The sequence below is a fragment of the Salmo salar genome, chromosome 16, assembly GCF_965601325.2.
Source record: "Salmo salar chromosome 16, fSalSal1, whole genome shotgun sequence".
In the NCBI taxonomy this organism is placed as follows: Eukaryota; Metazoa; Chordata; class Actinopteri; order Salmoniformes; family Salmonidae; genus Salmo; species Salmo salar.
In genome coordinates this window covers 41249679-41263671 of record NC_138306.1, presented here as the reverse complement: position 1 = coordinate 41263671, position 13993 = coordinate 41249679, and the positions used below count along the sequence as shown (strand labels likewise).

The window sequence follows — 13993 nt, the reverse complement described above, 5'->3', positions numbered from 1 at the left end:
TTCCGGGTTGCTAAAATTAGAATAATTTTCCTAATTTCAGTTTATGTGACAAAACGAGCAAGTATAATCTAGCGAATCATTGTACCATCTAAATCTCTGTTAAAAATATTTTCAATAACCAAAAATATTGTATTTTCAGGTGTTTGAAGCTGGTGTACAAACCGAAAGTAAAAGACTAAACTTAAAACGGGAAGCATAGAAATAGCGTACATAGAACATAACGCTTCTTAAAATTGCTTTCAATGAGAATGACGGATCTATAACTCACATTTCTATGTGAATTTTGTCAGGTCGCCCAAAAAGTTACATATTGCATCTTTAAAAAAACAAAACCAATTATGTAACCCAAATAGCACTGTAACAGTAATCCAAATGCAATCTATACTTATATACACCGGATGAATTTACACAAGATATACTAAGAATAATATGTACAGCAGTAGATATATTACCGTGAGCTATATCAAGAATCTAGTATATACATACATATGCTGTGTGTATAAACAGTGTAACTAAAATACAATGTACATTAGCAGAAATATTAGAATGAGCTATGTCAAGAATACAGTATTTAAATACACAGTACAAAACCCCATAGCAAAATAGATAGAATTGCAGGACATTAGCTTCCGGACCAGATTCCGGAATATAAATATATACACTACCGTTCAAAAGTTTGGGGTCACTTAGAAATGTCCTTGTTTTTGAAAGAAAGTCAAATTTTTTGTCCATTTAAAATAACATCAAATTGATCAGAAATACAGTGTAGACATTGTTATTGTTGTAAATGACTATTGTAGCTGGAAACGGCTGATTTTTCATGGAATATCTACATTATCAGCAACCATCAATCCTGTGTTCCAATGGCATGGTGTGTTAGCTAATCCAAGTTTATCATTTTAAAAGGCTAATTGATCATTAGAAAACCCTTTTGCAATTATGTTAGCACAGCAGAAAACTGTTGTTCTGATTAAAGAAGCAACAGAACTGGCCTTCTTTAGACTAGTTGAGTATCTGGAGCATCAGCATTTGTGGATTTGATTACAGGCTCAAAATGTCCAGAAACAAAGAACTTTCTCCTGAAACTTGTCAGTCTATTCTTGTTCTGAGAAATGAAGGCTATTCCATGCGAGAAATTGCCAAGAAACTGAAGATCTCATACAACGCTGTGTACTACTCCCTTCACAGAACAGCGCAAACTGGCTCTAACCAGAATAGAAAGAGGAGTGGGAGGCCCCGGCCTCTGTACGCCTATGTAGGTATTCCATAAAAAAAAATCTGCCTTTTCCAGCTACAATAGTCATTTACAACATAAATAATGTCTACACTGTATTTCTGATCAATGTTATATTATTTTAATGGACAAAAAATGTGCTTTTCTTTCAAAAACAAGGACATTTCTAAGTGACCCCAAACTTTTGAACGGTAGTGTATATATGTATGTGAATGGTGTGTATAGACATTATGGACAATATGTGAATGTCAAATTAGTTGATCATGTGATGGCGGCTGTCCTATCACAGTCCCACTGAAATGCTGGATTGTGCTATGGTCTTATGATGACTGGAGGCCTGTTGGCTGGACAAGCAGGAGAGGTGACCTATGCCCTGTAGTCTTTGAAGCCTGGTGGAGTGAGAGGCAGCGTATGGGGGTGGAGGTCCTTGAAGGTTAAGTAATTACAGCCCCAAGTCTGAGGCTCCGTACGTGGGCTTCGCTTGGGCCAAGGTGGGGGTTGGATGGTGGATGGGGCTGCTTTTAGGGAACATTGTGTTTGAACTTAAGTGGGGCAGTCAGTTTTAGTTTCAAAACATCAAGCATTCCATAGCCCATTTAAGGGTAGGGAATACTGAGTTGAACCATCCATAACTATAAATGCCCAGATACCTCAAATAGCACAGCTCTGAGATTGACCGATTCAAACCCCATTTTGTTCGGTTAAGACATCACAGACCACCATCTGTTTTCCAAAGGGAAAATGGGTTTCAAAATGCCCTCCAAGTTTATGCACCAACATGGTCTCATGTTCCTGTGGAGCCAGCCTTGGAGCAGTTAACATGTCAGGGAGGTAGTTCTTCTAGGCCAAAGCAACCTACCTGATTTCATAGTTGTTGTTTTTTTCCTCCCTCATTTTCCTTCGATAAATACAGACTACTGGCCCAGGACCAGCTGTTAGGGCTAGAACAAAGAAACACTTACAGAGCAGAGATGATTTTAGTGTTATATATAAGGACCTCCCCATAGCGTCGGACACTTATAGATACACACACACACACATACTGTACAGACAAACACAGTTACACACACACACACACACATACACATTAGGGTTGCAAAGGGTCGGAAACTTTCCTGTAAATTTCCGGAATTCTTCTGGAAATTTTCCATGGGAAGTTAAGCCGTGGAATTTGGGGAATTTTGGTTAAATTCATCAAAAAAGTTAGCTTATAACAGTGAACCTTTTTTGTGGGATACACATAAGGCAATTCTAGGTCTTGTGGCATATTTTGGTTAAACTATCCCCAATTCAATGGAATCACATGTGTGCAGTGCACTCTTCAATCACATGTACAGCTGATTCTCAAGATCTTGCACACTAATGAGATGCTATTGAGCCCACACTACTACACTGTCTGAGCCAAGGACTACATGCTTTCTGGTAAGTTTTGATTACAATACTGGGTGTGGTGAATATATTTTATATGAAATACATCATTTTTTGTTAACTAGTAATTAGTAGCCTACAGCAAAGTGTTTAAATCATTTCTAACTTGTTAACAATTTCTGCTAATTAGTTTTTGCTACCATGTGGGTTTTAGCTTGCTTGAGCCTGCTACCTGAGGAGTGTTAATTCACCTGTTTCCATACACATTTCATTTTAAAACATGTATCTTACAAAGGAGTCGTTTAATCTAACTGCTTAACTATTTATATGTACATGGAATTGTATTTGGGGTTTTTTTTACTCATTTTTTTCTAGTCTTTACAGGAAAATGCCACAGGCACTATCAGATGTGTGGAGATATTTCACTGCAGCTAATGTAGAAGGAAAAGTTGTGTACATTTGCAAATAATGTGCCAAATTATATGTGAAGAATGCAACAAAGATGCAGAATCATCTGGCCATGTGCATAAAGTTCCCTCAGCACTCACAACAAGCAAACTCTGACCAAAGTCCCTCTACTTCTATTCGAGGTGAAAATGATGAATCAGACACCTTATCGATAGCAACAGCTCACGGTCCTCCTGGAATCAGAAGTTTTTTGACTCAATGGAGGAACGTAGTCAGAGAAATGCTGATGAATGTCTTGCTCGAGCTGTGTATGCAACTGGTTCACCTCTGATGCTCACAGGCAATGTGTATTGGAAGAGATTTCTGAATGTTCTTCGCACAGCATACACCCCTCCAACCGGACATGCTTTATCTACTCATTTGCTGGATGCAGAGTTCAACAGAGTTCAAATGAAGGTCAAGCAAATCATAGAGAAAGCAGACTGTATTGCGATCATCTCTGATGGGTGCTCGAATGTTTGTGGGCAAGGAATAATTAATTACATCATCTCCACCCCTCAACCAGTATTCTACAAGAGCACAGACTCAAGGGACAACAGACACACCGGTCTCTACATTGCAGATGAGCTGAAGGCAGTCATTAATGACCTTGGACCACAGAAGGTATTTGCACTGGTGACAGACAATGCTGTGAACATGAAGGCTGCTTGGTCTAAAGTGGAGGAGTCCTACCCTCACATCACACCCATTGGCTGTGCTGCTCATGCATTGAATCTGCTCCTCAAGGACATCATGGCACTAAAAACAATGGATACACTCTACAAGAGAGCCAAGGAAATGATTAGGTATGTGAAGGGTCATCAAGTTATAGCAGCAATCTACCTCACCAATCAAAGTGAGAAGAATAAGAGCACCACATTGAAGCTGCCCAGCAACACCCGTTGGGGTGGTGTTGTCATCATGTTTGACCGTCTCCAGGAGGGGAAGGAGTCTCTCCCAGAAATGGCCATATCACTGTCTGCTGAAATGGACAGCCCCATCAAGAGGATCCTCCTGGATCATGTAGTGAAACTCCTGAAACCTATAGCAGTAGCCATTGCACGGATTGAGGAAGACAAAGCCATCCTGTCTGCTTGCAGATGTAAGAGAAGAAATCCGTACTGCTCTGCCCACTTCACTGTTGCTCCAAACAGAGGAAACTGCATTTCTGAAATACATCAAAAAGCGTGAAGACTTCTGCCTGGAGCACATACACTCCGCAGCGTACATGTTGGACCCCAAGTATGCTGGCAAGAGCATCCTGTCTGGTGCAGAGATCAACAAGGCCTATTGTGTCATCACTACCGTGTCTCGCCACCTTGGCCTGGATGAGGGCAAGGTTCTTGGCAGTCTGGCGCAGTACACTTCCAAGCAATGGCTTTGGGATGGAGATGCAATATGGCAGTCGTGCCAACATATCTCATCAGCCACCTGGTGAAGGGACTTTGTGGATCTGAGGCTCTTTCCCCTGTTGCCTCCATCATCCTCCAAATCCCACCAACATCAGCCACCTCAGAACGCAACTGGTCCTTGTTTGGGAACACACACACCACAGCATGCAACAGGCTGACCAATACAAGGGTTGGAATATTGGTGGCCATCCGGGCAAATTTGAGGCTTTTTGAGCCTGACAACGAGCCATCCTCAACAAGGTCGGAAAGTGACAGATGAGTCTGATGTTCAAGAGGTGGACATTGAGGAGGTCCAGGGAGAAGACATGGAAGCCTGACAGGAAGACAACCAAAGCTTTAGTTTCCAGACTATCATTTTACAGATGTATGTTGAAAACGTTTTTGGGAGACGCGATGGATCATTGGGGATCATTCAATATTCCCTTTCTTTTGTTGTTCAGTGACATCATCCCATATGAAGATTCAGCTCATTTAAGTTCAATTCGTAACTAAATCGTTTTTTTTTATTGGAAGGATTTAATAATTTGCAATTATGTACTTATGATAAGGTAAAGGTTTATTTTTCTGTCTCCATATGATATGGTAAATATATCCAATGCAAAGAACATCTTCATTTAAGTGGTAATAATATTAATTTGCATATATTTCCATTAATTCCCATATATTCCCGTTAATTCCCACAGAAAGTTTCCACCTCTGAATATTCCCCAGAATGTGCAACCCTAACACACATACACACATACTGTACAGACATACACAGTTACACACACACACCCACACACACACAGACCGACACACATAAACACTTTCTCACAAATGCAGAGACCGACACACACACACACAGCTGTCCATGTCTGAGCTGTGTAAAGTCTGCTCCTATTCTGAGGGAATGCTGACTCCACCTTTATTTTGCTACTTTTTTATATATGACTTGAGGAGAACCTTTTACCACTGCAGTCAGACAATAGTCAGCAGGGGACCCAGCAGGGGACCCAGTGCTCTTAACTTCCCACTGTGTGCATTATCACACACACACACACACACAGCCTCATAGACAGCGTTCATGCATACCCGCCGACTACTCACACACGTTTACGGCATGCCACCACGCGTCTCACACGCCACGGTATACACACACGCATACTGTAATTTGACCAAATAAAGGTAATTATGTATGTGTATAGATAAGTGGTAGCACGTCATAAAAACCCAATGCCTTCTGGAAGCTCATAGCAGTGAGGCCTTTTCATGTGTGAGGTAATATACTGTAATACACCACACAGAGGAGTAGACCCTGCCAAGTCCTGGCTAACTCACACACACACATACACACAGGCGTGTGCACACACACGTAAACACACATACACACACACACTAGCTCTTTACTGCTGACTCCCAGGTCTAATGTAATCTCTCTGGGGCAGCTGAATTTCTCTCATGGTGTGTGTGTGGGAAACTCTCACCATTTAAACCTCTTAAAATCCACCACAGTTATGAAGTCCACTGAGGTGTGTTGGACATTGATTAATGTAGACCAGTGTGAAATAAAGTAATGAGTCTTTGGCAGAAAATGAACCCAGACATTTTCCATTTGATCGCCTCCTCCCTTCAGACCTGGACTCAGGTTGTCTTGACTGAGTCTGGCTGTAGGTCCTGCTCTTGTCTGTAGAGTTATTATGACTAGTGATTATTTGAGGCCCTCAAGTGCGTTTTGACAGATGAGATATCATCCACTTCTTCAAATATTTTACATAGATCCAAAGACTTTGAACAGCTGCTATTAAGGATGAGGAATTCTTCCAAGCAATGCCTGTGACAGGGTTTTGATTTACTGTGTGTGATAAGTGTATGACTATCGTGAAGCTCAGTGGATGCTCTAACTCCAATGATCTAAGTGTGTGTGTGTGTGTGTTTCAGATATTGACGAGTGCAGCACTATCCCAGGTGTGTGTGACGGAGGTGAATGCACCAACACAGCCGGTAGCTACGTCTGCACCTGTCCCCGTGGTTACATCACCAGTACTGACGGTGCCAGATGTGTAGGTGAGTTACCACTGCCCCCTGCAAACACACCCACACCACTCTCTCCTTCTCCCTCCTGTTAGCCACTGACTGCTCACATCTGGACTTCTCCCTCCTGTTAGCCACTGACTGCTCACATCTGGACTTCCCCCTCCTGTTAGCCACTGACTGCTCACATCTGGACTTCCCCCTCCTGTTAGCCACTGACTGCTCACATCTGGACTTCTCCCTCCTGTTAGCCACTGACTGCTCACATCTGGACTTCTCCCTCCTGTTAGCCACTGACTGCTCACATCTGGACTTCTCCCTCCTGTTAGCCACTGACTGCTCACATCTGGACTTCCCCCTCCTGTTAGCCACTGACTGCTCACATCTGGACTTCTCCCTCCTGTTAGCCACTGACTGCTCACATCTGGACTTCTCCCTCCTGTTAGCCACTGACTGCTCACATCTGGACTTCTCCCTCCTGTTAGCCACTGACTGCTCACATCTGGACTTCTCCCTCCTGTTAGCCACTGACTGCTCACATCTGGACTTCTCCCTCCTGTTAGCCACTGACTGCTCACATCTGGACTTCTCCCTCCTGTTAGCCACTGACTGCTCACATCTGGACTTCTCCCTCCTGTTAGCCACTGACTGCTCACATCTGGACTTCTCCCTCCTGTTAGCCACTGACTGCTCACATCTGGACTTCTCCCTCCTGTTAGCCACTGACTGCTCACATCTGGACTTCCCCCTCCTGTTAGCCACTGACTGCTCACATCTGGACTTCCCCCTCCTGTTAGCCACTGACTGCTCACATCTGGACTTCTCCCTCCTGTTAGCCACTGACTGCTCACATCTGGACTTCTCCCTCCTGTTAGCCACTGACTGCTCACATCTGGACTTCTCCCTCCTGTTAGCCACTGACTGCTCACATCTGGACTTCTCCCTCCTGTTAGCCACTGACTGCTCACATCTGGACTTCTCCCTCCTGTCCTCCTGTGACTAGTGTTCTGATGAGTCAAGAAGTTCTGCAGCAGGTCTTGACTGCTGTTATAACATTTAGCATTAGCACCTCTGACTCACACCCTGAAACAATACCAGGTGTTAATGTAGAGCGCCTGCAATCACCAGCAACTCGTATCAAAATGGCCGCCAGAGAGCTGGTTCTGTTGCTTTTAAACAGCGTCCGAATGGGAGTCCAATAACTGTCCTTCATTCAAGGCCCCGCTCATAGCCAAGCAGAACCCCTTGATTACTTTAATTGAAAAGTTGTGCGCCCCAAAGTCTACCAGGCAGTCGAATGCCATATTCAAATTCTCTCCCGGATCAAAGTTTTGTTGGCCCCCCGCTCTCTTTGGCACGCAATCAATTTTTTCATCATCTGTTGACAATCTCTGCTGTACTTGTTTGTTGTCTTTTGACGAAAAAAGGGAAATAGGGTGGAAATGCCAAGGGAACAATGAACAGGGTCAACGTTGATCTCACAAGGAGGCCTCTGTTCTCTTCTGTTCTGCCTGGCCTGGTTGTGTGGAAGATTGTTTAGCGTCAAGGTAGAAGGCATCTGGACCCACTTAGAGGCCTGCAGGAGAACAAAGCTGACACCACCACGACAACAAGCAAGACAAGACAGAAAGAGCGGGAGGAGAGGAGGAAAAAAACACCCCTTTCTCTGTTGTTCTGTGCCGCAAAAAAGGGTAGAGCAGTGGGAGAGAGGGAAGTGAAGGAGGAGTGGGAAGAGAAGGAGGAGAGGGAGCAGAGGGAGCAGAGGGAAGAGAGGGAGCAGAGGGAAGAGAGGGAAGTGTAGCCTGATTGGGAAAACAAGCTGCAGGCCGTATGGTATAACAACTCTCTCTCTCTCTCTCTCTCTGTCTTTCTCCAAGGGGACTGACAATTTCTCTCACACTCCGTCCTTCCACCCCCTGCTCTCTGTATTTCTCCTTCTCTCCTCCAGGCCCTTTTTTCTCTTTCCCCCTGTTTTCTCTTTCCATCGCTTCTCACCCTCAGCGCTCATCCATCTGTCTAGTGTAATCCGGTGAACTGTCCCCAGGAACAAATAAAAGAGAGCTGTGATATCAGGGCCTGTCTGACACATCCCACCATATCTCCTCAGCTCCAGCCAGACCCATGCTGTGGCTGGCTCCCCTGTTTGCTTGGGTGTGTTTTGTGAGTGGGAGGTAGACTAAGAAACTAACCCCTCCTCCCCCATCCACCAGATTACATGAAGTGAGCGGGGGGCTCCAGGTCCAGGAATGTCAACTCTAGCAGCATAGCGTGGAGAAGCAGACCAGAGGGACATGTTGAGCGCAAGGCTAATCAGCCCTAATGCCCCCTTCGTCACACTGTGAAACCCAGTCTGTAAAAGAGAAAGCATGCGTTTGTGTGGCTTGCTATGGACTAGCTAGCTACGGGTCTGGTTCCCATTGAAGTTATCATCATCCCCATCACCACTTTCCCTCTCCTCTCTCCCCCTCTCTGCTCCCATATTCCCACCCCTCCACACCCATCCTCCCCCAATCATGCCCCCAGCTAGGTTGGTCCTAGGGAGGGAGGCAGGGAGTGATGGGGGAAGTAAGGGGGAAAGTTTGGCTGTAAACCCTAGACACACAGCTTCTCATGTATAATATAATTGGCCAGGATTGCTCCACATGGATCTGGTTAATTCCAGACTTCTGCCTCATTAGCCAAGTTAATCAACTTGCACTCCCCGTTCCCCCTTCACATCTCTTTCCCCCATCTTTCCCTCTTCTCCCTGCCCCTCTGTTTCCCCCTGCCCCTCTGTTTCCCCCTTCCCCCTGCCTCTCTCTTTCCCCCTTCCCCCTGCCTCTCTCTTTCCCCCTGCCTCTCTCTTTCCCCCTTCCCCCTTCCCCCTGCCCCTCTCTTCCCCCTGCCCCTCTCTTCCCCCTGCCCCTCTCCTTCCCCCTGCCCCTCTCTTTCCCCCTCTCTTTCCCCCTTCCCCTCTCTTCCCCCCCGCCCCTCTCTTTTCCCCTTCCCCCTGCCCCTCTCTTCCCCCTGCCCCTCTCTTCCCCCTGCCCCTCTCCTTCCCCCTGCCCCTCTCTTTCCCCCTCTCTTTCCCCCTTCCCCTCTCTTCCCCCTGCCCCTCTCTTTTCCCCTTCCCCCTGCCCCTCTCTTCCCCCCCGCCCCTCTCTTTTCCCCTTCCCCCTGCCCCTCTCTTCCCCCTGCCCCTCTCTTCCCCCTGCCCCTCTCCTTCCCCCTGCCCCTCTCTTTCCCCCTCTCTTTCCCCCTTCCCCTCTCTTCCCCCTGCCACTCTCTTTCCCCCTCTCTTTCCCCTTCCCCTCTCTTCCCCCTGCCCCTCTCTTCCCCCCGCCCCTCTCTTTTCCCCTTCCCCCGCCCCTCTCTTTTCCCCTTCCCCCGCCCCTCTCTTTTCCCCTTCCCCCGCCCCTCTCTTCCCCCGCCCCTCTCTTTTCCCCTTCCCCCGCCCCTCTCTTTTTCCCCTTCCCCCTGCCCCTCTCTTTCCCCCTTCACTTTCATCCTCATTACACACACAAAAACACACACGCACTAAGGGACCCTCACTTCTTCTCCACTTACCCCAAACACACCCTCCTCCCTCTGTGCGACCCTCCCTCCTCCACCCCACTGACTCTGACCTGAGAGACTGTAACAAACAAGACCAAATAAGGAGGCCCTTGTAATACTTGCAGTTAGTCAGGACACCTCAGACCTTTACAGCTCCCAGACCATAAATTAGCTTCCTCCCAGGCTACCATGTAGAGGGCAGGCAGGGGAGAGACTTCCTGGGGAGAGGCAGCCCTGGTATTTGGGGACAGCTGTTACCTGTAACCCCTCAACAGGGCTGGAGGAACCACACCTCCATCGTCACTCCCTATATCATCTGTGTGGTAGGGAGGTGCTTGTCAGGCTTTTTTGTGCTGAAGGCTTCTGGATTTTCTTGTGATCCTCAAGAATGTACAAACACCTGTTTCCCATCACAACCGTACACTGTGAGCCAGTAGAAACTGTCTGTGACCCACATTAAGTGAAACACTGCAATATTGTGTTTATACTTGGTCACCAGAGTATTTACAGTATGTTAAAGCATGTGCATTATAACATGGTCTGCATAAAGGTGAAAGAGTAACAGTAGATTTTCAACATGATCTGAAAGTCAGCCGTGTTACAACACAGGTCATGAGTGATCTGAGTGACTCACCCTGAAGCATACTGACCTCTCTTCCCATCTCTCTTTCTCTCCCCTTCTCCCTCCATCCCCCCGCTCAGACCAGCGTGTGGGCACGTGTTTCTCGGCATTGGCGAACGGGCGCTGTGCGGGTGACATGCAGGGCCAGTATACCAAGATGCAGTGCTGCTGTGACACAGGCCGCTGCTGGGCATCTGGACAGATCCCTGAGATGTGTCCTGTCAGGGGATCCGGTGAGTACACACACACACACACACACACACACACACACACACACACACACACACACACACACACACTTATCACTACTGACCCACAGCCTTAAGGGAGTCCAAACTCCTTTTTGCATATCAATGGAATAATTATTTTTGACATGTGTTATGAATGAACAGCTTGAACAGCTTGGATTAAACATAAAGAGCTTCCCATTTAACTGACAATGTAAATAATTCACGATCCCACATCCCCTCACTGTGGGAAAGGGGCTGAAGAGGATGACATCATGACTAAAAACCAAAGGAGAACGATGGAAGAGATCTGGGTGAAGACCATGGCCCTGGCCTCATCCATCTAGCTCACCTACTGCATGTCTATTCCCCTGTGAGAGTGTGTGTTTTCATACTTATTCCTTTCATGCATTTGTGATTTGTTTGTATGAATGAGTGCCAAGCTGTACACACACACACACACACACACACACACACACACACACACACACACACACACACACACAGCCTTCGTTCCCACCACTCATTATGGTGGGAGGCCTCCCTTTGGCTATTTCCTCCTCTGGGGTTCACTCAGTGTGTGTGTGTGTGTGTGTGTGTGTGTGTGTGTGTGTGTGTGTGTGTGTGTGTTCATACATCCCATTTTTCCAGCCATAATCATGTCCAGGCATTGTTCAAGTGTGTGACTTTATGCAACCACTGGCCCATATGTACAGTATACCATCAAAATAAGTCAAACTGACCCAAACCATAACAAAACATGCATGTCATTTTCATTGAAGATAACCAATATGAACCCTTTCTATCCTCTTCCTCGTAGATGAGTACAGAAGGCTGTGCATCGAGGGGGTGCCCCATGGAACGGGTAACGGAGCTTTCCCCCACGGAGGCTTCCCCAATGGGGGCGGCTACCCCAACGGCGGCGGTTACAGCTACGGCTACAAACTCAACGCCAACGGGCCTAACGGAAACGGTCACCATGGCAACGGAGGAGGAATCGGAGGAGGGGGACAGGGAGGAGGAGGCAATGGTTTTGGAGGAAACGGCGGCGGGCGTAATATCGGTGAGTTGGTTAGGCCACGACAAGTGTCCATAGGGTAGTGTTGCATTATTAGCCTGCGGTTTTAAGTTTTGTAACAGAGATATTAGAGTGTTTAAAACCTCTTAAGGATCCGCCCCTTTTTTTCCCAATTTTCGCCTAAAATGACATACCCAAATCTAACTTCCTGTAGCTCAGGACCTGAAGCAAGGATATGCATATTCTTGTTACCATTTGAAAGGACTCAAGTTTGTGGAAATGTGAAATTATTGTAGGAGAATATAACACATTAGATCTGGTAAAAGCTAATACAAAGATAAAAACATGCGTTTTTTTGTATTTTTTTTGTACCATCATATTTGAAATGCAAGAGAAAGGCCAAAATGTATTATTCAAACCCAGGCCCAATTTAGACTTTGGCCACTAGTTGCAGCGGTGTGTGTGCAGAGTTTTAGACTGATCCAATGAACCATTGCATATCTCTTCAAAATGTTGTATCAAGACTGCCCAAATGTGCCTAATTGGTTTATTCATACATTTTCATAATTGTGCACTCTCCTCAAACAATAGCATGGTATTCTTTCACTGTAAAAGCTATTGTAAATTGGATAGTGCAGTTAGATTTAGAAGAACCTAAGCTTTCTGCCCCTATCAGATATATCTATGTCCTGGAATTTTTTTTGGTTTCTTACAACCTCATGCTAATCACATTAACCTACGTTAGCTCAACCATCCCGCGGGGGGGACACAGATCCTGTAGAGGTTTTAAACTGAGTATATGACATATTGATCTTTTAAACTGTCGATCAGGTCTTGCGCCGCGTTCAAAACAACTGGGAACTTGGAACTCAGAAATGTCCGACTTCAGCGCGTTCAAGACAACTGGGAACTGTGAAAAAAAACGAGCTCCCATCTGGGTCATCCAACTCGGAATTCCAAGTTGGGAACTCTGGCCTCTTTCTAGAACTCCGACCTTAAGATTCCCTGACGTTATGATTTGACCTTGTTTTTTTCAGAGTTCCCAGTTGCTTTTAATGCGGCATTGGACTAGGTCTTTTGGAGAAGAGATTATATCTCAATGAGACTAACCTGAATGCCAAAATAATTATGGTAACTTCAAGTTTTATTGTCACGTGCACAAGTACAGTGAAATGCCTTTCTTGGAAGCTCTTTCCAAACAATGTAGTAATCAATATCCGTCGTACTATAAAATAAAGTAAAGTAGAACATGATACAGTTGAAGTCTACATACACTTAGGTTGGAGTCATTAAAACTCGTTTTTCAACCACTCCACAAATGTCTTGTTAACAAACTATAGTTTTGGCAAGTCGGTTAGGACATCTACTTTGTGCATGACACAAGTAATTTTTCCAACAATTGTTTACAGACAGATTATTTCACTTATAATTCACTGTATCACAATTCCAGTGGGTCTGAAGTTTACATCCACTAAGTTGACTGTGCCTTTTAAACAGCTTGGTAAATTCCAGAAAATTATGTCATGGCTTTAGAAGCTTCTGATAGGCTAATTGACATCATTTGAGTCAATTGGAGGTGTACCTGTGGATGTATTTCAAGGCCTACCTTCAAACTCAGTGCCTCTTTGCTTGACATCATGGGAAAATCAAAAGAAATCAGCTAAGACCTTAGAAAAAAATTGTAGACCTCCACAAGTCTGGTTCATCCTTGGGAGCAATTTCCAAATGCCTGAAGGTACCGCATTCATCTGTACAAACAATAGTATGCAAGTATAAACACCATGGGACCATGCAGCCGTCATACCGCTCAGGAAGGAGACGCATTCTGTCTCCTAGAGATGAACGTACTTTGGTACGAAAAGTGCAAATCAATCCCAGAACAACAGCAAAGGACCTTGTGAAGATGCTGGAGGAAACAGGTACAAAAGTATCTATGTCCACAGTAAAACGAGTCCTATATCGACATAATCTGAAAGGCTGCTCAGCAAGGAAGAAGCCACTGCTCCAAAACCGCCATAAAAAAAGCCAGACTACGGTTTGTAACTGCACATGGGGACAAAGATTGTACTTTTTGGAGAATAGTCCTCTGGTCTGATTAAACAAAAATAGAACTGTTTGGCC

At 45.5% G+C, this 13993-nt stretch overlaps 1 protein-coding gene across 1 annotated transcript in view; it reads left to right on the top strand.

The window, feature by feature from the left end:
* The window catches only part of LOC106573567 (fibrillin-2), a 112626-nt gene that overhangs the window by 52266 nt on the left and 46367 nt on the right, over positions 1-13993 (top strand). The window contains exons 9-11 of the mRNA XM_014148716.3: positions 6379-6504; positions 10708-10860; positions 11675-11917. Of these exons, the coding sequence (XP_014004191.3) occupies positions 6379-6504; positions 10708-10860; positions 11675-11917 (522 nt within the window). The remainder of the gene's footprint in view (positions 1-6378; positions 6505-10707; positions 10861-11674; positions 11918-13993) is intronic.